The sequence below is a fragment of the Brassica oleracea genome, chromosome C1 (genome assembly GCF_000695525.1).
Source record: "Brassica oleracea var. oleracea cultivar TO1000 chromosome C1, BOL, whole genome shotgun sequence".
In the NCBI taxonomy this organism is placed as follows: Eukaryota; Viridiplantae; Streptophyta; class Magnoliopsida; order Brassicales; family Brassicaceae; genus Brassica; species Brassica oleracea.
The window spans coordinates 3,404,825-3,425,826 of record NC_027748.1 but is presented as its reverse complement, the minus strand read 5'-3'; the positions used below and the strand labels follow the sequence as shown (position 1 = coordinate 3,425,826).

Below are 21,002 nucleotides of genomic sequence, written 5' to 3'. Positions count from 1 at the left end.
CAATTAACTAAGATTTTTCTTTTTGGTCCAAAAAAAAAACAATTCAATTAATTAAGATTTTCATTTTAATAAGATTTTCAAAAGTACATATATACTGTATTTGATATTTTGATGTATCTTAATTGGCATGCTTTTCTATGAACTTTTTAATCTCCTTGTTTTTTTTTTGTAACACAATTTCTATGAACTTAATCAACCGGTACATTCAACATACTAAACCACATCCTCTTCCTCTTCAATTTCGTTTTGGTTGGCCTCGCAAGGAAAAAATTAAGAGAAAATAGAGTTTATGTGTGTGTATATATGACATATAAATAGAATTCTATATATATTATTTTGTGGCAATCACAAAAGAAGAATAATCAGTTAAATAAAGTTTTTTTTTTAAGTTATAATTTGTGAATGCCTTTAATAATTTCAATTATCCTCTAGCAAAACTAGTTGTTACTTGAAAATGATGCTCTTATAAGTTAAACAATCGTGATTATGGGGGGGGGGGGGACAGCACACGGATTATGTGGTAGGTTTAGCAACACACGTGAGAATTTTTTTTTTTTTTTTCTTGTACCAGCACAACACACGTGAGAATTACTATATGAACAATTTTATTCTCTCCGAGGAAATCTTTAAATCCTGGCCGTCAATAATATTTCCCAACAGAGGATCCAAAACGTCCATCCTAGCCTTTTTCTGTTGCAGATTTATTTCTCGAAATTATCCAAAAATAAAATCTTGATCGTCGAATTAGTAGCGCGTCGAGATCGGACGGTATCAATCATCCATCCTTTTTTTAATTTGGAATATATGTGTCTTAACTGAAAAAACCTTACTCCCATACGAAACCCTAGCTCTCTCCGTTTCTCACGGTTAAAAAAGAAAACCAAAATTGCCTTTTATTTTCCGCGAAATTGAACGAATAATTTGGGGAAAAAAGAAGTTTTGATCGATTAGGGATCCGATTCGCAGTCCGATTCACCGAAGCCCTAATTTTGATTTCGGGATTGCGGCGATTACAAAGATCCTTAAGGAGTCGATTTCGTCAGATAAAGTGATGCAGGTAAGTATGCAGATTTCTCCTTTATTGTTGAATTCGCTTGATTCTCGAGAAAATTGTTTGGATTTGAATGCATGATCGGGTTTTTTTCTTCTTTTTTTTTGGGGGGAAACTTGTATGTTCTTCGTTTTATCTATTTTGGGTAATTTTGTGATTCTGGGTTTCGTCTTGATGTCACAGATCTGAAGATGTGATTTGAGACCTTGAGATTTTGATTCTGGGTTTTTTTCGTTTCGAGCTGTATTTCATGGAAGATAGTCTAGGGAGCTCTGATGCAGTGGGAGTTCCGAAGAAATCGAGGTCGTTGGATCTTAAGACGCTTTATAAGTCCAGCATTAGCAACGATTCTGTGAGTAAGAGCTTAAAGAGGAAAAATAGTCCTGGGAACGATGGTGGTAAGCAGGACAAGAGGATCAGGAAAGTTGTTTCTCTAAGTAGCTTTAAGCAAGTGGATAGCGAAGACGACAAGTTAGTTGATAATGCATGTAATGGCACCACGGTTTTGGAGAGCTTGGAGGACTCCAGTGTGGGGTTGTGTGATAGTAATGGGCTTGGTTTGGCTGGTAGTATGATCTATGTGCCTAGACGTAGGAGGGATTTTGTTGGGAGGAGTAGGTTTGAGAATGGCCTTGTACAGAAGTCTGCTGGTGAATCTGGTAGTCAGGAGGAGCTGCTTGATAAGCTTTTCAAGGAAGCTGGTGAAGAATCTAGTGCTCAGGATCAGCTCTCTAAAGCCGAAGAGGAGGACTGTGGCAAAGAAGTAAAAGAATCTGATTCAGTAGCTCAGCTGCAGTTGGAAAACGTGCATTCTGATCCGCTTCCAGTGAAGGATGACCAGCTGGTTGTTAAGCAAAAGCCCTGTAATAGCAGAAAAAGGAAGTCCTCGGCATCAAGCAGACGCGCGGGGAACAACGAGGCGAAGTCTTCATCCGGTAGAATATCCAAGGTATCACAAGAAGATGACGAGGAGAATCTTGAAGCTAATGCAGCTAGAATGCTGTCTTCGCGCTTTGATCCGAACTGCACCCAGTTTCCTTTGAATCCTGTTACTCCTGGTTCACCGTCTGCCAGTAGATTGAACCCGTTATCTTCTGGTAAGAATTCAGCTGCTCCTCAGTCTGAGTTGTTTAGTTCCAAATCTGTCTCAGACGACCCTGATGATAGATCGTTGCGACCAAGGAGACAGCTGGATGGGAAGAGTAAAGTTCGGAGAAGGCGACACTTTTATGAAATATCATATTCAGATGTGGATTCACACTGGTTGTTAAACAAACAAATAAAAGTTCTGTGGCCTTTGGATGAGAATTGGTATCATGGCTTTGTGGATGGTTACGATGGAGACAAGAACCTGCATCATGTAAAATATGATGATCGCGATGAAGAGTGGATCAATTTACAGGGTGAAAGATTCAAAATCCTGTTGTTCCCTTCTGAAGTTCCTGGAAAAAATCTAAGGAAAGGGAGCAGTTCAGATTCCAAATCTACTCCAAAAATAAAAGGGAATGATAAATCCAGTGAAGACGAGGAGAAGCAGAAGGTAAAGCTAGAAGATGATTGCTGCATGGGCGACATGGAGTCAGAACCGATCATAAAATGGTTGGCTAGGTCTATGCATCGGGACAAGTCTTCCACTCTTAAGGCTGTAAGAAGATGGAAAAAATCAGAAATAATGACATCTGATGAACCTCTGAAAATGAATGGGGATGTTGTTAGGGGCACTACAGGTCAGTACACAGATAGATCTGCTAGTTCTCTTCCATCATGTGGACCGAGTGTGAATGAGTCCTTGTTGGAAGGCTCTGGTTTCTGTAAGAGTAGCATATATCCTCTTGTCTATTATAGGAGACGACTTCATACAGCAAAAAAAGGAATCTACAAGGGGTCAGGTGAGAATAGTGTTGAGCAGCTTCATGTCTCAAAATATCCGGATCCTGAAGTAGAATTTTTGCCTTTCGAAGATTCTGGGCTTCTGGAGATTTACTGTCCGTGGAATGACAGAGTGCCAGTTGAGTTGTCCCTTAGCCTACAGGTTGTTTCGTTGATGAACTACTTTTTTTTGGCGGATCTTGACCGGCTTTCACGTGTAGCACTTTTGCTTCGTCATGGTACACTTGTGATTTTGTGGCCACGGGTTTGTTTGGAAATGATTTTCTTGAATAACCAAGATGGGTTAAGGTATCTAATTTTTGAAGGCTGCATAATGGAAGCTGTTCAGTTGATTTTTCATATCTTGACGGTAGTGGATCATTCTAATAAGCAAGGAGTACAAGGAGCGGATGCTGATTTGAATTCGCCAGTTTCCTCAATTGGTCTCCAAGTTTCTTTCGTCCCAGGCTTGCAAAGGCAATTTGCATTTCAGTTCTACAGTTTCCATGAAGTGAAAAATTTGAAGTGGTCATACTTGGAACATAATTTCAGGAGGCATTCTTTGCTGGTTAAGCAAGTGTCAACTTCCGAATGTACACCCGATAACATGAAGGCCATGCAGAAGGTACCATGATGGTTTAATGCATGGTTCTGGTAAATTGTTTAGTTCCCTTTCACGTTTATTGTTTATCTTACACACTTGTTTTTTTATTTGAACATCAGGTTATGCAGAAGAGATCTAGGCATGGAATCAGCTCAGGATTTGTTTCTAGAAGATCGTCATCCGTTGAAGCCTTGCCCATATCTGCTTGCTACAAGAAGCAAAGCACGCCCCCATTTGCACTGCATTTTACTTCACGACCACCTACACTGTTCCTCAATTTACACCTGGAAATGGTGAGAGAGTTGGGTCAAGATTCAGCCGAATGCCTAGGAACTGAACGTAATTTAGTAACAGATGGAGGTTGTGATCTGGCAGATAGCGGACCAACTACCACTTCTTCCAGAGGGCAGGAAGCGCAAGAGTCAGGAGACCTTCATGACACTCAAAGGCAGCATCTAGGGTTTAATTCTGAAAACGGGATGTCATGCAGCTCTTCTGTTGTCAGACATAAGCACGAAACCAGGTCTAACGTTGCGATGAATGGCATTAATATTCAAGTTCCAGTATCTGATCATTCTGAAGATGGTGCTCTGCAGTCACGTAATCTTGCTTCGAATATTCAAGGTAGCACCTCAAGTCCCAAGGCCACTGCCCCAAGAAGTATGTGGCAACGAAGCAAAAGTTCTTTAAATGGCCATCTCTCACATGGTTGGTCGGATTCAAAGGGAGAGTTTCTGCACACTAATTTGGGAAGTGGACCTAAGAAGCGACGTACCCAGGTGTCATATTCATTACCTTCTGGGGGTTCAGATTCAAGAAACAAAGGTTCCCTGCACAAGGGGCTTCCAAACAAAAGAATTAGAAGGTCTGCTGCTGATGTTTCCGTACGTCGTCAGAAAGATTTGGAGTCTAGTTTCTGTGATGCCAATGTGTTAGTCACTCTTGGAGACAGAGGGTGGAGAGAATATGGAGCTCAGATTTTCCTGGAGCCGTTTGATAAAAACGAATGGAAACTTGCCGTGAAAATATCAGGGGCAACAAAATACTCACACAGGGCACATCAATTTCTGCAGCCTGGGTCGACAAACAGGTTTACACATGCTATGATGTGGAAAGGAGGAAAAGATTGGACCCTAGAATTCCCTGATAGGGGCCAGTGGTTTCTTTTCAAAGAGATGCATGAAGAGTGCTACAATAGAAATACCAGGGCTGCTTTAGTTAGAAATATTCCTATTCCTGGAATCCGTATGATAGAAGCAGATAGTTCTGATGGAACAGAAGCTGAGTTTATCCGCAGTTGTTCTAAATATTACAGGCAGACTGAAACTGATGTTGAGATGGCATTGGATCCTTCACGTGTTTTGTATGACATGGACAGCGATGATGAGCAGTGCCTTGCGAGAATTCGTGAGTGTTCGGATGCTGAGAATAGTGCTTCTTGTGAGATGAGTGAGGACATGTTTGAGAAGGCGATGGACATGTTAGAGAAGGCTTCATATGTAAAGCAGCGTGATCACTTTACCTCAATCGAAATTCAAGAACTGATGGCCGGTGTTGGATCCTTGGAAGCAATGGAAACAACAATATATGAACACTGGAGAACAAAGAGGCAGAGGAAGGGAATGCCACTAATCAGGCATCTTCAGGTATGATCTCTAATGCCTTTCCATCTTTTTTTCTTGTCAAAACCTGCATTGCTAGGTGCTATATAGATATTTATGTACTTGGGTGAAACGCAGATTTTTGGACAGTAGGGCTAGTTGTTTTATATACTACGTAGTTTGTAGATTACTCTTAATTGTTGGCTCAACAATGATGTAGTTATTCTGCTGTAATATGTTTCTGCAAGAACACTTGCGCCTTATATAAACACTTGTTTTTGTACATCTTCATTTCAGCCACCTCTGTGGGAAAAGTATCAACGAGAGGTTAAAAAGTGGGAGTTGGTTATGAGCAAAGCAAACACTCCAAACTCGAATGGGTCGTCACAGATGAAAGAATCACCTGGTGAGAAGCCAGCGATGTTTGCTTTCTGTTTTAAGCCTCGAGGTTTGGAAGTCAAGCACAGGGGAACAAAACACCGGTCACATCAGAAGAAGCTATCGGTTTATGCTCATCAACATAGTACTGCTCTGGGAAATTATGATGCTTATAATTCATCTGGTAACCCTCTTTTACCTGCTTTGTTTTCTAAAATCCTCTATGGACTCTGCTGGTTCTTCTCTATATGAGTTGTCTTTCATTTATTTAGCAGGAAGAAGATGCGTTGGTCTCGCCTCTGGAGATGAGAGGTTTGTATATTCAAACCACCACCACTACGAGCATTCGGAGGATTTTCCGAGTCATCCAGGGACGTATTCTCCACGTGACCTAGGCATGGGATATTTCTCGAGCGGTGGGAATGGATGTCACCAAAACAAGTCTCAGAGAATCAACGGGAAGAGGAACATGAGTGAACGATGGAATGCAAGAGGCTATTATGAATCCCCCGGTTCCAGTCTTGTTTGTCTTGATGCGGAAGAGTTACATAGTAGTAGTAGTAGGGATACTGATGAGTACAAACTGCGAGAAGCAGCTGGTGCTGCAAGGAGGGCGTGGGCTATAGCCAAGGTCAAGCGAGAAAGAGCAGAGAGATTGAGGTACAAAGCAGATCTAGCCATCCAGAAAGCTGCAGCTGCTCTCATGTTTGCAGACGGTAGCATGGGGAGACGGCACTGCAACGTAAATAAATCATTTTAAAAAAAAAAAATTAAATTCTGCAACTGTTGCTGTGTTTAGTTTTTTTGATCAGCTAGGGAACAAGGTTTGAATTGAATATCATGTTGCTATTGTAGCGTATAATTACAATATCTTGTGTTATTAGAAAGATCAAAATCAGAATTTAAGTAAAATGGTCTTGAAGCATACGTTTTTATTCATGGCATATGTTAAACCGATAGTTGTTAATAAAATAAGAAGGGTGTTTTCTCTTGATATGTTGTTATGGGACACTAATAATTTTATTTCTTATTCCAATCTAAAATAAGACTGTGTAGATCATTTGTGTCTGTTTGGTAAATCAAATGAACAAAACAAAACAAACATTACTTGCGTTTTAAGGCGGATCTACCCTAATGGTTTAAGAGTTATATAGCTCGTTTTGGTTATCTACATGAAATGAGAGAGTGAGAAGAGAGACTTCAACGGCGGGAAAGCTTTCAAGACAGCAGTTTTTCAGGAGAATGTCTCCTTTCTTTTGCTGGCTCCTTCTCTATTTTTGCCATCTCTGTAACCTGAGAGAGACAGAGATCATCTTCTTGTCACCTCCATTCTTTTTTCCCTGGCTGTTTCATCTTTATTTCTTCTGTAAGGTTTCTCTCTTCTCTTCTTTTTAGGTTTTGCAATACCTTATAGCACAAGGAAATAAAAAACCTCAAGATTCTCGTCTTTTATGTGCGTTTGTATCCAACAGAGGAAACGATTAGGAAGAATTTTGATTCTGTGTAACGTAATGAGTTTCCGGAAACAACAATCTTGCAACTTTTTATCTCATATGAAACTTTTTTTTTTTTGGTGATCTTCTCATATGAAACTTTCAAGATTGAAACATGCACCAGAGAATAACGTTAAAATTCTTTTGGCTTAAGATGGTGTTTTTTTTGTTCCTCTGTTCTTTCTCAGGTGATTTGGTAATGATGGCATTGCTATTTGATAGGATTTCTCATTTGAGATAATTGATTTTCTTGATAAGAGTGGGAAAGTTTTTTGCCAACAATGGGGAGCAAGATGAAGGAAGACGAGCGAACTGAAAAGGCTATCAGGAGTTTGCTGAAGCTTCCCGAGAATCGAAGATGCATCAACTGCAACAGTCTGGTATGTTGGCCAGGAACCATCTTTAATTCTTCTTTTTAATAGTTTATATAAAAACATGCTTATCAAGTCAACTATAAATGGCTCAATGTAGCTGGTTTCTTTTATTAAGTTTTCGGATAATCTGAGTCTTGCAGGGTCCACAATATGTCTGCTCAACGTTCTGGACTTTTGTCTGCATCAACTGCAGCGGAATCCAGTATGTATTTTCTCTCGAGGTTCCTCATTTGAACTTGAAAAGTGTTGTCCCATATCATGTGTGTAAGACCTCTTTTTCTCCTTGTGTATATGTCTAGTCGAGAGTTTACACATCGTGTGAAATCTATATCAATGGCCAAGTTCACGGCAGAAGAAGTTAGTGCACTTCGTGCAGGAGGAAACGAGGTTTGTGTAATGTTAGAACAATTGTTATCTTTATAAACTTCCATAGTGATATGTTTTGCTTTGTTTCTTTGCAGCGAGCCAGGCAAATTTATTTTAAAGAATGGGATACTCAGCGTGATGCTTACCCTGATGCCAGGTTCATGGACATTTTATTAAATCTCAGACCGATTTAAAACACTAAGAGGAGTAGCATTACTTTATAGTTTTTTTTTTTCTGAACCGAACTATTATTAACGTTAAATACTTTATAGTTAAACCTCATTTTTTTTCTTTCTTCTTGTTCAGTAACATTTTCAAGCTCAGAGACTTTATCAGAAGTGTCTATGTGGATAAAAGATACAGTAGTGAGAGCAATGACAAGATCTCACAGCAAAAACCGGTACACTGCTTTTCTTAGATGCTTCATTTTCTTTTCTTTTTTTGTCAACTACCCATACAATCATGTCAAGTTGAACCGCCGGGTCTCATCTACATGGGAAAAAATGACTTCTCGGTTCCTAGCCTCCTTTGCTAGGGAATCTGCATGAACATTTTCTCAACTTAGCCAAATCTAAAGCTAATTATGGGACAGTTGTACTATATGCTCCAATGTTGAAGACGTGCCCTATTTACACAGTTTTCAATTTTTTTACAAGTTTGTTCTGTTTCCACTCAGGCTGTGACTGATGATTACAAGGAAAGCAAGAAGGCCAGTGCAAACTTCTTGGGATCTAGAAGCTTTCACTCTGTTGATAAACTTGAAATAAAGAGTGGAAACAGATCTCTTAAGTATTATTTTGAAGGCAAGGAACCTAAACAACAACAACAACAACTTGTTACACATAACCCAAAGTCTAGAGCCTTACCAAAGAGTCCTATCCGCTTTGAGATTGTTGACGATAGGTACAGAGACGATGGAAGTGTTAAGAGATACGATGCGCGTAGAGAGCCAAGAGGAAGCTCCAAATCACTAGACCTCTCTAACAACAAGGAAACTTCCGGTTTGCCCATTGTACGCCATGCCAGTGAGCTCATAGGCGAGAATCATCCTCGTTTGCGCGTTGAAAAAATTGTCAAAGTTGAAAAAAAGAAGGATCCAATGAGCAATCAGGTAAAGTGTAATAATCTACAAACTCATGTTACGTATACGGTGAAGATGTGTACCTTTTCTTTTATGTTTTGTAGTTGGCTGCATCATCTAGTAAAATGGAGAGTCCTGGAAGTTTAATTGATGATGTACCTTCTCAAAAGGCCATTGAGGGTCCAGCTCCTAACTCTTTGGAAGCTTTGTTGTTTGGATACTCTGATCCTTCTGAGGACAATCATCCTGCAGCTAACCCTGAGACCCAACAGGTGCCAAGAACACAAGACAGTGTTACTTCTTTTGTCACAGCACCTACAATCTCGCACGCCGGTTCTTTAGAGCTAGCTCTTCTACCTGATGCTGGTGATAACTTACGTACAAAAGATATGGTTACAACAAGTGCAGCTGAAAATAACCAGGTTGGTGTCTGAGATAGTTTTTAAACACACATTGACAAAGAATCAAAAGTAAAAGGTTATTATACTATATGTTTTGTTCATGTGCTAACATAGGTGGATTCATCTACACCACATAAGGAACCATCAGGAACCTCTACGGAACAGTCAACACTAGCTATCACAAATTATGCTTATGGAGATCATCAAGAAGAGACAAAATCAAACGTAAGAAGTGCACTTCCTGAGGTAACAAACACTTTCCTTTTAGTTTATATTGGATTTACTCTTTTGGTATCTACAATCATAAGAGTCTTAACCATTATTGGCAGGACCTTTTCTCTGGAGGCTTCTCATTTGCCTCCCCTCAAGTTCATGCTCAACATCATGGCATGGGATATGGCATGCAATATTATCAATATCCTGTGGTATTTTATTTGGCATAATTGATTATTAGGATCCGATTAATAGATTTTGAGCTGATCTTACATGTGATATCCTTTTCTTGGTAGGCTACTGGAGCCTTTCCATACACGGCAAAACCATCATCAAATCCCTTTGATGTCAGTTATGATGATACATGTCCAAACCAAACACCACAAGTATGAAACCTACTTCATTAACATCATCACAACATTGATGTCTCGAGATGCCACTATCACTAAAATTCCCATGTTTTAATGTGTCTTTTTCAGTATCCTTCAATGGAATACACACAAGGAGGAGGCTTGCCTATTGTGTCAGTTCCAAGAGGTGCTTCGGATTCATCAAGCATGGCTGCAGATTCGTTTGGACTAATGATGGCCTCTCAGTCTCCTTTTTACGCACCAGCTTTGTCTCCAACTTCTCCATCTCTTGCATCCAATCTTCTCCCTGGTGAGACAAAATTTATGTATTGCAACAAGTGTTTTCATGTTTTAATTGAAGTCTATTCTAACGCTTGTGTCATGGGGTATTAGGTGCATACGCAGGGCAGCAACCACATGTAAACATGCCCCCATCTTTCAGGTAAATAACATTGTACTTCTTAGTTTTCTTATATATCACTTTATGGCAAAAAAATAAAATTGGTTTTGTGTGCAGAAGGCAAGAGATGAATAGCATGGGTAATGCAGAAGCTACTTACAACGGTGCACACTCATATCATCAAGCAAACTTTAATGGATATCCTTCTGCAAACCCAAATGCTTATGTTTCTAGAGGAAATCCCTTTGACTGAGAAAGCGTAACGTCTGAGTTGATTGGGAGCATTTTAATGGAAACTGAATGAGATATATAACCGTTACGATTTGACTCACAAAAGCTTGAATGCTACAATACTCTTTCAAAACTATCCGTTAATTGCTTATTGGTAAAATTTATATTTAATGTGGGAAATTTTTTACTTGTAATCGTTCAAAAGATTATATATATACAGTATTATGTAATTTATCGATAAAACTTGTTCCAATGCTCATAATAATTTATAACCATTAAACTAAGATAACTAAATATCACAAATTCATAAGAACAATATTTTGATATATAGATTATATAATTAGTAAACGTAATTTTTGTTGGTTATGTTGCATATATATTTTTTTGTAAATAAAAATAATAATTTTGATAGAACCAAGAGAAATTGCATGGAACACCAAAAAAAAATCCAAAATTCACTCGCTAACCAAAATAACAGTCTTTCACCTCTTTTCTCTTCCTGTCTCTCTCTCTACTTTCTTTCTAAAACCAATTTCTCTTTTTTTAAAATAAGAGCCAAACATGTCACCAGATGGAAATGGAAATGGTTTTGGATTCTCCACAGTGGATCAACTTTTGACACCAGATGGAAGTCGATGGGATGAAAACAAGCTTCGTATGGTCATCGTTGATGAAGATGTTCAAAAGATTCTAAATCTCAAGGTCAGTTCCAGAGCAAATTTAGACTTATTGGGATGGCAATATAATGAAGATGGATTATACTCGGTGAAATCTGGATATTGGCTTAGTACACACTTACCAACTAATCCGATAATTCAGCTAATACCTGGAAATACACTACTCAAACAGAAGATATGGAAGACAAGGATCCCGTCCAAGCTACAACACTTTCTATGGAAAATGACTTCACAAAGTTTAGCTACAAGCTATAATCTCAAAAGGCGACATATAATCAATGATGCACAATGCAAAAGATGCTGTCAGGGAGAAGAAACAGAACAACACATTTTCTTTGATTGCACCTATGCGAAAGCCATGTGGAGAGCCTCAGGAGTGTCAAATTTAATAATCAATAGCTCCACGCCTTCGTTTGATGAGAAGATCGAAGAATGTATCAGATGTAGTACATCTACAACTTTGACTCACCTACACGATTTACCCATTTGGATTCTGTGGAGACTATGGAAGAGTAGAAATCTTCTTATATTTCAGACAAAACACGTACCGTGGAGAGTTCTGCTGCAGCAAGCAAAAAAAGATGCAAAAGAATGGCGAGATAACAATGTCCATACTCAAGAATTAACTCCGGGACAACAGAGCAATGTGAATCATTCTCGCAGGAAAATATGGAAGAGACCCAGGGAAGGATGGATAAAATGCAATACTGATGGCTGTTTCGTCAATAATCTAATTGAAAGTAAAGCTGGTTGGATTTTTAGAGATCATCGAGGTCAATACTGTGGCGCAGGCCAAGCCATTGGGAATAGAGTTAACAACGCTCTTGAGAGTGAACTACAAGGTATTTTAATTGCAATGCAGCACGCGTGGACAAGAGGAGTGAAGCTTTTGATAATAGAAGGAGATTGCAAGAAGGCAATTGATATTTTAAATAAAGAAACTCTGCAGTTCGATACCTATAACTGGATACGTGATATCAACTGGTGGACAAACCAGTTTGAGGAAGTCAGATTTGTATGGACTCACCGAGATGCTAACCAAGTGGCTGACTTGTTGGCCAAGCAATCGCTACCAGGAAATGATAGATTTTATTATTACAATTATGTTCCTTCTTGTGTAACTCATTACTTACACAGAGACTTTGTAAGTTCGGAACAAATTCATTAATAATAATCAGGTGTTATAAAAAAAAAAAAGAGCCAAACATGTCCGGTTAGTATTGATTGTCTGGTTTACTACAGAAGTGTGTGTATGTGTAAGAAAATAAAAACAAAATAATTAATTCAGAAAATTTCCAACTCTTCAACAACTTCTCTCACGTTTTTATTCTTGTAACCCTCCGATTTTGTTGAAGTTTCGCTAAAAGGTACTTTCGAATTATCTATCACAGACTTCCTTTCTTCTTCTACGCAAAAAAGGAATTCTTAATTGTCGTTCCGAATCCGTGATACACACCGACGCCGTTTAACCATCATCGCCCTTGTCTCTCTCTTTCCCTCTCTGTGCTCAGATCTGAGCTTCTGGGCTCATTCTTTCTGGATCGGATCATTCAAATCTGAAAACTTTCTGTCGTTTTCCTCAAATCCGGTACGTAATTGGAATTGGGGATCAAAATTACGATCTTTGAGAAAAAAGTTTCTTCCTTTAGAGTTTTTTTTTTTTTAAAGTTCTCCTCTTTAGGATTGGCATCATCCAAATCTGATCATTCATTAGTTCTTTGTTACAGTTACTGATTTTGATCATTTGGATTTGTAGATTTTGTGGCAAACACAGTGGAAAAGGTTTTGTAAGGATTTGATCTGGTAATCGAAGCATGGCTGCTCCTGTGCCTCCAGGGGACATTAGACCCAACAACCAGCGAAACTCCGGGTCACCAAATTACTTCCCTGGTTCTCAAGGCAACGCTAATGCTTTAGCTGACAATATGCATAACTTGAACATGAATCGTCCACCTTCTATGATGCCACCTGGTTCAGGCCCTAGGCCACCTGCTCCTTTTGGTCAGTCACCGCAACCTTTCCCTCAGGGAGCTCCTTCCTATGGAGCTCCGCAGCGAGGGCCTTCTCCTATGGCTAGGCCTGGACCTCCTCCTCCTGCTGGAATGGGGAGGCCTAGTGGTCCTCCTCCTGGAGCACAGCCAAGTGGGTTTCCGTCTAATGTGCCTTTGGGCAGACCCACTGGTCCACCTTCTAGTCAGCCACCGTTTGGCTCTAGACCGTCAATGCCTGGAGGACCAGTGGCCCAGCCGGGGGCTTCTTCTAGTGGGTTTCCAGCTTTTGGTCCATCAGGTCCTCCTCCAGGGGCACGCCCAATGGGATTTGGTTCACCTCCTCCACCTGTTGGATCATCTGGCATGTCTATGCCTCCCTCAGGCATGCTTGGTGGTCCGGTCAGTAACGGGCCACCCCAGGTGGCTGGTTCAGGGGGATTTCAGAGGGGTCCCCAATTCCCTGGTGCTGCTGTTTCGACTCCACAGGCGGCACCCTATGCACAGCCTCCTGGATCACCTTTTACGCGGCCTCCTCCGCAGCCACTTGGTGCGCATCCTCTTTCTGGAAATTCACCATTAGCTCCCTCTGCGGCTTCTTCAATGCCCCCACCACCAGCAACCTTTCCTGGAGCTCCTTATGGCAGGCCAGCGGTATCAGGCTCGCCTTACGGTCCACCATCAGGGCAGGTATGGTAGCATAAGGTTATGGTATATGTTCTTGTTATGTAACCTTTGTGAATCTGATGTATAGATTGATGGAAACATGTGATGCCGTGAGGTTATTATACTAGTTGACCGTGAAAGAGTTGAAATGGCATTGTAGCTTGTGGCTCTCTAATTCAACTTAAGCAAAATCTTTTCACTTGATGTATTTCCTTTGCGGTGGTTGATTCTGATGGTCTTCAAATTTATATGTTGGTAGGTCGCTCCACCTCCTCTAGGCTTTCCTGGCCAAATGCAACCACCAAGATATGGCATGGGACCTTTGCCAAATCAGTCGATGACCACCATACCCTCTGCCATGGGTCAACCTGGTGCCCCTGTTCCTGGGCCCTCAAGGATTGATCCTAATCAAATCCCAAGGCCAGGTTCAAGCTCCAGCCCAGTTGTGTTTGAAACTCGCCGTAGTAATCAGGCTAATCCTCCCCCGGTGAGTTTTCAATTCAGACATTAGTCTGAGATTGTCATTATCTTTAGTATGTGGGTTTTGTTAAACTGTTTTAGCTTTCCCCTGAATTTCTTTTATAATTTTTTTGAAGCCTGCTACTAGTGACTATATAGTTAGAGACACCGGAAATTGTAGTCCCCGTTACATGAGGTGCACGATCAATCAGGTAACAATGAAGCATTATCTTTTTTTTATGGTAGGATGTGTTTTCTTTGCTGTTCATCATTCCTAGGAACTTGATACTTTTGTCTCCCTTTTCTGTAATAGATCCCATGTACGGTTGATCTTCTATCTACATCTGGAATGCAACTGGCGTTGATGGTCCAACCGCTGGCGCTTCCTCATCCATCTGAAGAGCCTATACAAGTAAGCCTTGTCTGACCAAACAAAGCGCTTAAGCATTCGGTTTTAATGCTTTTCTGTTTGTATACGCAATCTCCCTTTCATCTTACTGATTGTGTTTACCGTTATCATTATAGTTCTTTGTGACGCCGATAATTTTGTGTTTGAAACATAAGTTTTCTTTTACATCTTTGAAAGAATCAATTCCTTGTAGCGCTAACCTATTCCGTGGTGCAGGTTGTGGACTTTGGTGAGGGTGGACCTGTTCGATGTTCGCGCTGTAAGGGCTACATAAATCCTTTCATGAGGTTCGTTGACCAAGGAAGGAAGTTCACCTGTAATTTCTGTGGTAAGTGTTTCTGTTTTCAGTTAATGCAAGCCACACAATCTGAAGTTATAGCGGGGCAACTGCAATTGTATGTATCAAGTTATATTATAATTGAATATTCTGAGCTAGAATCCTTGACAGGCATTTTTTTTCATTCACCGTCCTGGTTTAAAAGATCTATTCTGTGATCCTAAATTACAGTATTACACTTATTGTGGGAGTTTAAGAGAGACTCTTTATATTAGTTATTGTCATAATCGTTTGAGATTCTGATGATGTGGTTTGCTTCGTGATCCATTTCCTCATCAACTGTCTTCTTGCACAGGATACACTGATGAGACTCCCCGTGACTATCACTGTAATCTGGGTCCAGATGGTAGACGTAGGGATGCTGATGATAGACCTGAGCTATGTAGGGGAACCGTCGAGTTTGTTGCAACAAAAGAATACATGGTTAGCTTGTGAAAACTTTCTGGTTATAAAAGTGAAATTCCGTGGGTTTTTTCCCTCAGATGTCAGATTGTTTTATACAGTCTGGAATCTACCTTTCTTTTGGATAGATGGTTGTCGTCTGGCTTTGTGTTTTACCTATTACTATGGTAGAAAATTATATTTCTCTATATTTACTTTCATGTTGATCTAGTGAACCACCACCTAAATTACCTATCTAGATTAGATAATTGTATTGACGTCCTTTTGGGAGAAGATAATGGACGTAGCTTGATGTTGTTATCTTTTCTAATAGGTGCGGGATCCGATGCCAGCAGTGTATTTTTTCCTGATTGATGTCTCAATGAATGCGATACAAACAGGTGCTACTGCTGCTGCTTGCAGTGCAATCCAGCAAGTCCTTTCAGACCTGCCTGTAAGTTCCCAACATTCTATAGTAGTTGAATATTCGATGCAGAACAGTCAACAATATCTCTCGACATATATTTGGTTTACATGTGCCTAAAGATTACTAAGTTGATGGTATTGTTAATAACTGCCATTTTATTAATAGTTTGTATTTGCTGTTTTAATCACGCTCCTTTGCATACTAAGGCGTTATTGAATCATTTAAGAAGTAACTTCTGCTGCATATCTTTTAACGTTTGTACCTCATGTTTAATGAGACTGTGAACTTTTGTTAGCAGACATTTAAAAAAAAATCTCTGTATGTGTTTGCAGGAAGGTCCTAGGACATTTGTTGGAATTGCTACATTCGACTCAACAATCCACTTTTATAATTTGAAACGTGCACTGCAGCAGGTGAATTGTTGCACTAGTCTTTTCATTCTTTTGTAATTGTTGGGTGGAAAAAAATCATCTGTTCTCTTAGGATCACAACTATCACTCATCAATCATCATAATACTACAACTAATTCTTTTGGGTCACTGGGCTACTGGCTCAAAAATTGTATTATCTATCCGTTACTTCACGTGAAAGTCTTTGCATTGTCACGATAAATCTTATACATTCTATTATGATGCCATAAAAGTTATTGCCAATTAATAGTTGAACACTGCATTCCTTTGATGCTATTTCTGGAATGGGTGCTATCTCTTTTCTTCCTGGGATCTTTGTACTACTAGACAACTGATTACAACTGCCTGTGAATTTGATGGTCTCTGTTTATGTGCAGCCACTGATGCTCATTGTCCCTGATGTGCAAGATGTTTATACACCTTTAGAAACAGATATCATTGTTCAGCTATCTGAAGTAAGTTTTCGGCCATCTATTTTCTATTTGTGTTATATAAGCTGTCTGCTATTCTTGAGATTCGTTGTCCTAATTTCTCTGTTGGAATTCAGTGCCGTGAACACCTAGAGCTTTTGCTGGATAGTATCCCAACGATGTTTCAGGAGAGTAAGACTCCTGAATCTGCTTTTGCTGCAGCAGTTAAGGTATGGAATTTCTGAAGATGCTGATACTTTACCTGCTTTAATTGGTTGTACAAGTAGAGGCTCGATAAATTTGTTAGCCTCCTCGACTTTTGTTTGCCGTTTAGTAAGCATGTAGCCTCCTCGACTTTTGTTTGCCGTTTAGTAAGCATGTAGCCTTGTCAATTAGTTTAGAGGTGGCTGAAAAGAATATAAGTTAAATATATGGCTTAAAGCAATTAATAAAGTGACATTTCAAGTTAACTGGACAATGTTACCAAGCTTGCATGCTTTTTGTGCTGCAATCATCTCAAGTGAACCAATGTTTCTTTCTTCTTCTGGGAGCAATATTGAGGATAATATCTACTCAACAATTCCTTTTCTCGTAGGCTGCTTTCTTGGCAATGAAGAGCAAAGGAGGGAAGCTTATGGTGTTTCAGTCAGGTATGCGTTAGGTTTACTGATGCATGTGCTCCAATTATGTAGAATCCATATATGCACATTTAAAAATCATATATTTGTTAGAGGCACCAAATCTCACTTCTTATAATATACCTTACTGTTCAGAACCTCTATCATTTAACTAATATGTTTGCCGTTTTCTCGATAGTTTTGTGTTCTGTTGGTGTCGGTGCACTTTCTTCTAGAGAGGCAGAAGGGAGAGCTAATATGTCTGCCAATGAAAAGGTAAACGTGCTTTGTTTCAGAGGCTGTTGTATTTCATTGCAAAATATTAAAGCGCTCTGTAATTTGGATTTCAGGAGGCCCATAAGTTATTACAGCCAGCAGACAAAACTCTGAAGACCATGGCTATCGAATTTGCTGAATACCAGGTATGCCAATACCGAGTAGGATAGATGTTTCTATCTGCTTATCAATAATATATGATGTATCATTTTCTCTTAATTGCAATCTAAGACATCCAGAAATGCTTCAGGTCTGTGTAGATTTATTTATCACAAGTCAGGCTTACGTTGACATGGCTTCAATATCCGTCATTCCAACAACTACTGGAGGACAGGTATATTTCGATATTCCTTGTCCTTAATGAGTATTTAACAAGTTCTTATTCATTTGTACACAATCTGCATTTGATTTAGTCTGCGAAAGTCTTGCTTAGTTGATGCATCTCTCATGGCTATCATTTTTCTTTTCATGGATGTTGGCGCCTTGGTTTTTGCGGAACTTTAAACTTTCCCTTGTAAACGATTTTCTACAGGTGTATTGTTATTACCCTTTCTCAGCTCTCTCAGATCCTCCCAAGCTTTACAACGATCTTAAGTGGAATATAACTAGGCCGCAGGGTTTTGAGGCTGTCATGCGAGTCAGATGCAGCCAGGTATATTTTTGTGGCAGAGAGTTCTCTTCATGCATTACTCTATATACGCCAGTTCAAGGCTCTGTAAACCGCCGTTTCTAATAATTGTAGGGTATTCAAGTGCACGAATATTCAGGGAATTTCTGCAAACGCATTCCAACCGATATCGATCTTCCAGCGGTGGGTGGATCCTTCTTATATTTTTCTCACCAACTAGTTTCTGGATAGCATTGTGTGCATCTGCTGAATTTGTGTCAATATTATTGAAAACATATTTCTTCATTACTCTGTGTGCATCTTGCTGCAAGTTTACAAGGAGGTTCCCTGTGGTATTAAACTCCTTTTACTCTTAAGTTCTGACAAACAAACCTTGATTTTGCGAATGCAGATTGACTGTGACAAAGCTATAATGGTGACATTAAAGCATGATGACAAATTACAGGATGGAGCTGAATGTTCTTTCCAGGTATATTTTTGTATACATGCGTCTTGTGTAAATGATGGTACTCTGTCTTGTTTAAGATGATGTGATTCTATGTTCGTCCTCTCTTTTTCTTTCAGTGCGCCCTTCTGTATACAACCATATATGGAGAAAGAAGAATCAGGGTTACCACGTTATCACTCCCCTGTACGAACCTGCTCAGTAATTTATTTCGCGCAGCTGATTTGGATTCTCAATTTGCTTGTATGCTGAAACAAGGTAGGTCACTGTTTCCAGTGCTGATTCTACTGCTAGCCAGTGTTGTCACTATAAGCTAATATCTGTGTTTGGTTTCTTTTTTATGCAGCGGCTAATGAAATCCCTACAAAGGCACTTCCATTGGTAAAGGAGCAAGCAATCAATAGTTGCACTAATGCACTCTATGCCTACCGTAAATTCTGTGCCACAGTTACATCATCTGGACAACTTATTCTTCCTGAGGCGCTCAAGCTTTTGCCATTATATACTCTCGGTATTTTCTTGTGACATTTGCCTACTTAAAGCTTCTCAGGATCTTCTTCTAGATTTTAATTTGATGTTGTTTCCTTTGAAATGGTTTTTTTTTTCTTTAGCATTGACCAAAAGTGTGGGTTTAAGGACGGATGGGAGAATTGATGATCGATCATTCTGGATCAACTATGTATCTTCCATATCCACTCCTTTGGCAGTCCCACTGGTTTATCCCAGAATGATCTCTGTCCACGACCTTGATGCAAAGGTATGATGCGGCAACATTTAGTTAATATCTCTCTCAAGCTTTAATTTGCACTTTGTGAAACTTTTGACTTTTCAATCTATCAGGACGATGAAGGATCAGTCCTTCCTCCTTCAATCCCATTGTCAAGTGAACACATTAGCAATGAGGGAATCTATTTTCTTGAGAATGGTGAAGATGGTCTACTCTATGTTGCTGAATCAGTGGAGTCTGGTATACTGCAGAAACTTTTTGGTGTTCCTTCAGCTGCTGAAATTCCAAGCCAGGTAATCTCAACTTCATTAGCGCATGAAATTGTAGCGTAATTAACTTGCAACAAATTTTATAGCAGATGACTGTTGTGACGGTTTCATTATCAGTGTTAAAATCATTAAAAGGGAAATCTCTTTTGTGGTATTATGAAAATCCTACTAAGCAAAGATATTTGGTTTTTCTTTACAGTATGTGCTGCAGCAATATGATAATCAGCTATCAAAGAAGTTCAATGATGTGGTGAATGAAATAAGGAGGCAAAGATGTTCTTACCTAAGGTATCAGTAACTGTCTTTTCCCCCTTAACTGAGCAGAAGATAACTGTGTCCTGTCTAATCCTTTCCAACTTCTTGTATGTTTTCTCAATGCAGCATCAAGTTGTGCAAGAAAGGAGATCCATCAGGTGAGTGTTCTGGTTTGCAGAATTTCAGTTTGCTCCATGCACCTAGAAAGGCTACATGTTATTATAGTTTTCCTCTTTGCGACACATAATCAGTCTTACGCTAATAGTAACAGCGTAGCTCCTGTCTACAGCTAGTGCCAGTGTCTAGTTTTCATAGTCTTTTACTTAAGCACCTGAGACATTCCGTATTTGGAGTTATCTAATACCTCTTTTAGCAACTGACTTGTGTATGCATAGGGAAAACATTTGTATACGTAATCATGCTGATTAGGAGTTGCTTAGCAGAAATATTTTGGCTTTCAAACATGGAATGTTGCTTACTCGGTAGTGTTGATTTCACAAAACCTCGTCCTCAATTGTCTTTTCAGGAATGTTGTTTCTGTCACATATGGTAGAGGACAGGACAGCAAGCGGCCCATCATATGTGGAGTTTCTTGTTCAAGTCCATCGCCAAATCCAGCTCAAGATGAACTGATCCTCTGTTTTCTAGGACTCCTTACAAAAGTCTCTCTCAATGTCCACTGCTTACAGGAGAAAAGCGTAGAAGAACGGTAAAAAAAACATTGATCTGGCTACTTGAGAAGTATTGAAAGTGAAGAGAGGGCATAGACTACTACATGAGAAGTTTCACTTCAATTTGAAAGTATGTTTAGATAATAGTCTCCACTTTTTTCGTAAGAATTATATAAAAGAGTTTTTATCCAATCCATTTTGGTTGTCACTTTGTGTGGGTGTTTTATTTAAGCTCGAACTAAGAATTTTTTTTCTTTCTGATAAAGCTTGTTATTGGATGTTGTCGAAGGGACAAAATAAAATCTTAATATACAGTGCCGCGTAAATTATACGAATAACCATTCGTTTCTTTAAATTTGTTTTCTTAACTATTGTTATCATCTTAACCTTTCAGAGTGTTTTTTTAATATAAACTGACGTTTACGGTTAGGTTTTACGGATAATTGTTTTGACTTTTGATCATTAAATAGTTTTTTGAGAATTTATCATTTGTAAAAACAAATTAATTAAAGAGGTCCAACTTTGATTTAAATAAGGA

At 39.3% G+C, this 21,002-nt stretch overlaps 3 protein-coding genes across 5 annotated transcripts; all 3 read left to right on the top strand.

Annotated features, from left to right (window-relative positions):
* Positions 1 to 818: 818 nt before the first annotated feature.
* LOC106304757 lies at positions 819 to 6,415 on the top strand. 2 transcript variants are annotated; one of them, XM_013741160.1, is made up of 5 exons: positions 819 to 1,057; positions 1,235 to 3,545; positions 3,644 to 5,170; positions 5,423 to 5,687; positions 5,779 to 6,415. In XM_013741160.1, exons 2-5 carry the CDS (start codon positions 1,302 to 1,304, stop codon positions 6,261 to 6,263), a joined length of 4,521 nt encoding a protein of 1,506 aa, XP_013596614.1. In that variant the 5' UTR covers positions 819 to 1,057; positions 1,235 to 1,301; the 3' UTR covers positions 6,264 to 6,415. The 2 variants fall into 2 exon arrangements, with proteins under 2 accessions (XP_013596614.1, XP_013596608.1); XM_013741154.1 differs by having other exon boundaries at positions 5,776 to 6,415.
* A 389-nt stretch (positions 6,416 to 6,804) lies between these two features.
* On the top strand, positions 6,805 to 10,583 carry LOC106298970. 2 transcript variants are annotated; one of them, XM_013735105.1, is made up of 14 exons: positions 6,805 to 6,869; positions 7,185 to 7,376; positions 7,511 to 7,572; positions 7,670 to 7,757; positions 7,832 to 7,893; positions 8,043 to 8,136; positions 8,413 to 8,847; positions 8,922 to 9,239; positions 9,333 to 9,464; positions 9,548 to 9,643; positions 9,728 to 9,817; positions 9,911 to 10,091; positions 10,175 to 10,223; positions 10,302 to 10,583. In XM_013735105.1, exons 2-14 carry the CDS (start codon positions 7,278 to 7,280, stop codon positions 10,432 to 10,434), a joined length of 1,839 nt encoding a protein of 612 aa, XP_013590559.1. In that variant the 5' UTR covers positions 6,805 to 6,869; positions 7,185 to 7,277; the 3' UTR covers positions 10,435 to 10,583. The 2 variants fall into 2 exon arrangements, with proteins under 2 accessions (XP_013590559.1, XP_013590553.1); XM_013735099.1 differs by having other exon boundaries at positions 10,299 to 10,583.
* A 1,823-nt stretch (positions 10,584 to 12,406) lies between these two features.
* On the top strand, positions 12,407 to 20,776 carry LOC106306986 (protein transport protein Sec24-like At4g32640). Its single transcript, XM_013743813.1, has 25 exons — positions 12,407 to 12,677; positions 12,846 to 13,767; positions 14,003 to 14,230; positions 14,340 to 14,414; positions 14,516 to 14,614; positions 14,828 to 14,939; positions 15,244 to 15,371; positions 15,664 to 15,783; positions 16,089 to 16,169; positions 16,544 to 16,621; positions 16,714 to 16,806; positions 17,172 to 17,226; positions 17,393 to 17,469; positions 17,544 to 17,615; positions 17,720 to 17,803; positions 18,002 to 18,121; positions 18,212 to 18,280; positions 18,489 to 18,566; positions 18,662 to 18,800; positions 18,889 to 19,053; positions 19,154 to 19,299; positions 19,383 to 19,562; positions 19,738 to 19,826; positions 19,920 to 19,951; positions 20,320 to 20,776. The coding sequence occupies exons 2-25, from the start codon at positions 12,904 to 12,906 to the stop codon at positions 20,424 to 20,426; spliced, it is 3,291 nt and encodes a 1,096-aa protein (XP_013599267.1). The 5' UTR covers positions 12,407 to 12,677; positions 12,846 to 12,903; the 3' UTR covers positions 20,427 to 20,776.
* The last annotated feature ends 226 nt before the right edge of the window (positions 20,777 to 21,002 follow it).

What these genes read in the sequence shown, in the direction of transcription:
- LOC106304757 (XM_013741154.1), top strand. Translation starts at nt 1,302, where the DNA reads ATGGAAGATAGTCTAGGGAGCTCTGATGCAGTGGGAGTTCCGAAGAAA. An exon ending in CACTAATCAGGCATCTTCAG is followed by an intron (nt 5,171 to 5,422) that starts GTATGATCTCTA and finishes TCTTCATTTCAG; the next exon opens with CCACCTCTGTGGGAAAAGTA. An exon ending in TGATGCTTATAATTCATCTG is followed by an intron (nt 5,688 to 5,775) that starts GTAACCCTCTTT and finishes TCATTTATTTAG; the next exon opens with CAGGAAGAAGATGCGTTGGT.
- LOC106298970 (XM_013735099.1), top strand. Translation starts at nt 7,278, where the DNA reads ATGGGGAGCAAGATGAAGGAAGACGAGCGAACTGAAAAGGCTATCAGG. An exon ending in GTGCAGCTGAAAATAACCAG is followed by an intron (nt 9,240 to 9,332) that starts GTTGGTGTCTGA and finishes GTGCTAACATAG; the next exon opens with GTGGATTCATCTACACCACA. An exon ending in AATATTATCAATATCCTGTG is followed by an intron (nt 9,644 to 9,727) that starts GTATTTTATTTG and finishes TTTTCTTGGTAG; the next exon opens with GCTACTGGAGCCTTTCCATA.
- LOC106306986 (XM_013743813.1), top strand. Translation starts at nt 12,904, where the DNA reads ATGGCTGCTCCTGTGCCTCCAGGGGACATTAGACCCAACAACCAGCGA. An exon ending in AAGTCCTTTCAGACCTGCCT is followed by an intron (nt 15,784 to 16,088) that starts GTAAGTTCCCAA and finishes ATGTGTTTGCAG; the next exon opens with GAAGGTCCTAGGACATTTGT. An exon ending in TGCTTGTATGCTGAAACAAG is followed by an intron (nt 18,801 to 18,888) that starts GTAGGTCACTGT and finishes TTTTTTATGCAG; the next exon opens with CGGCTAATGAAATCCCTACA.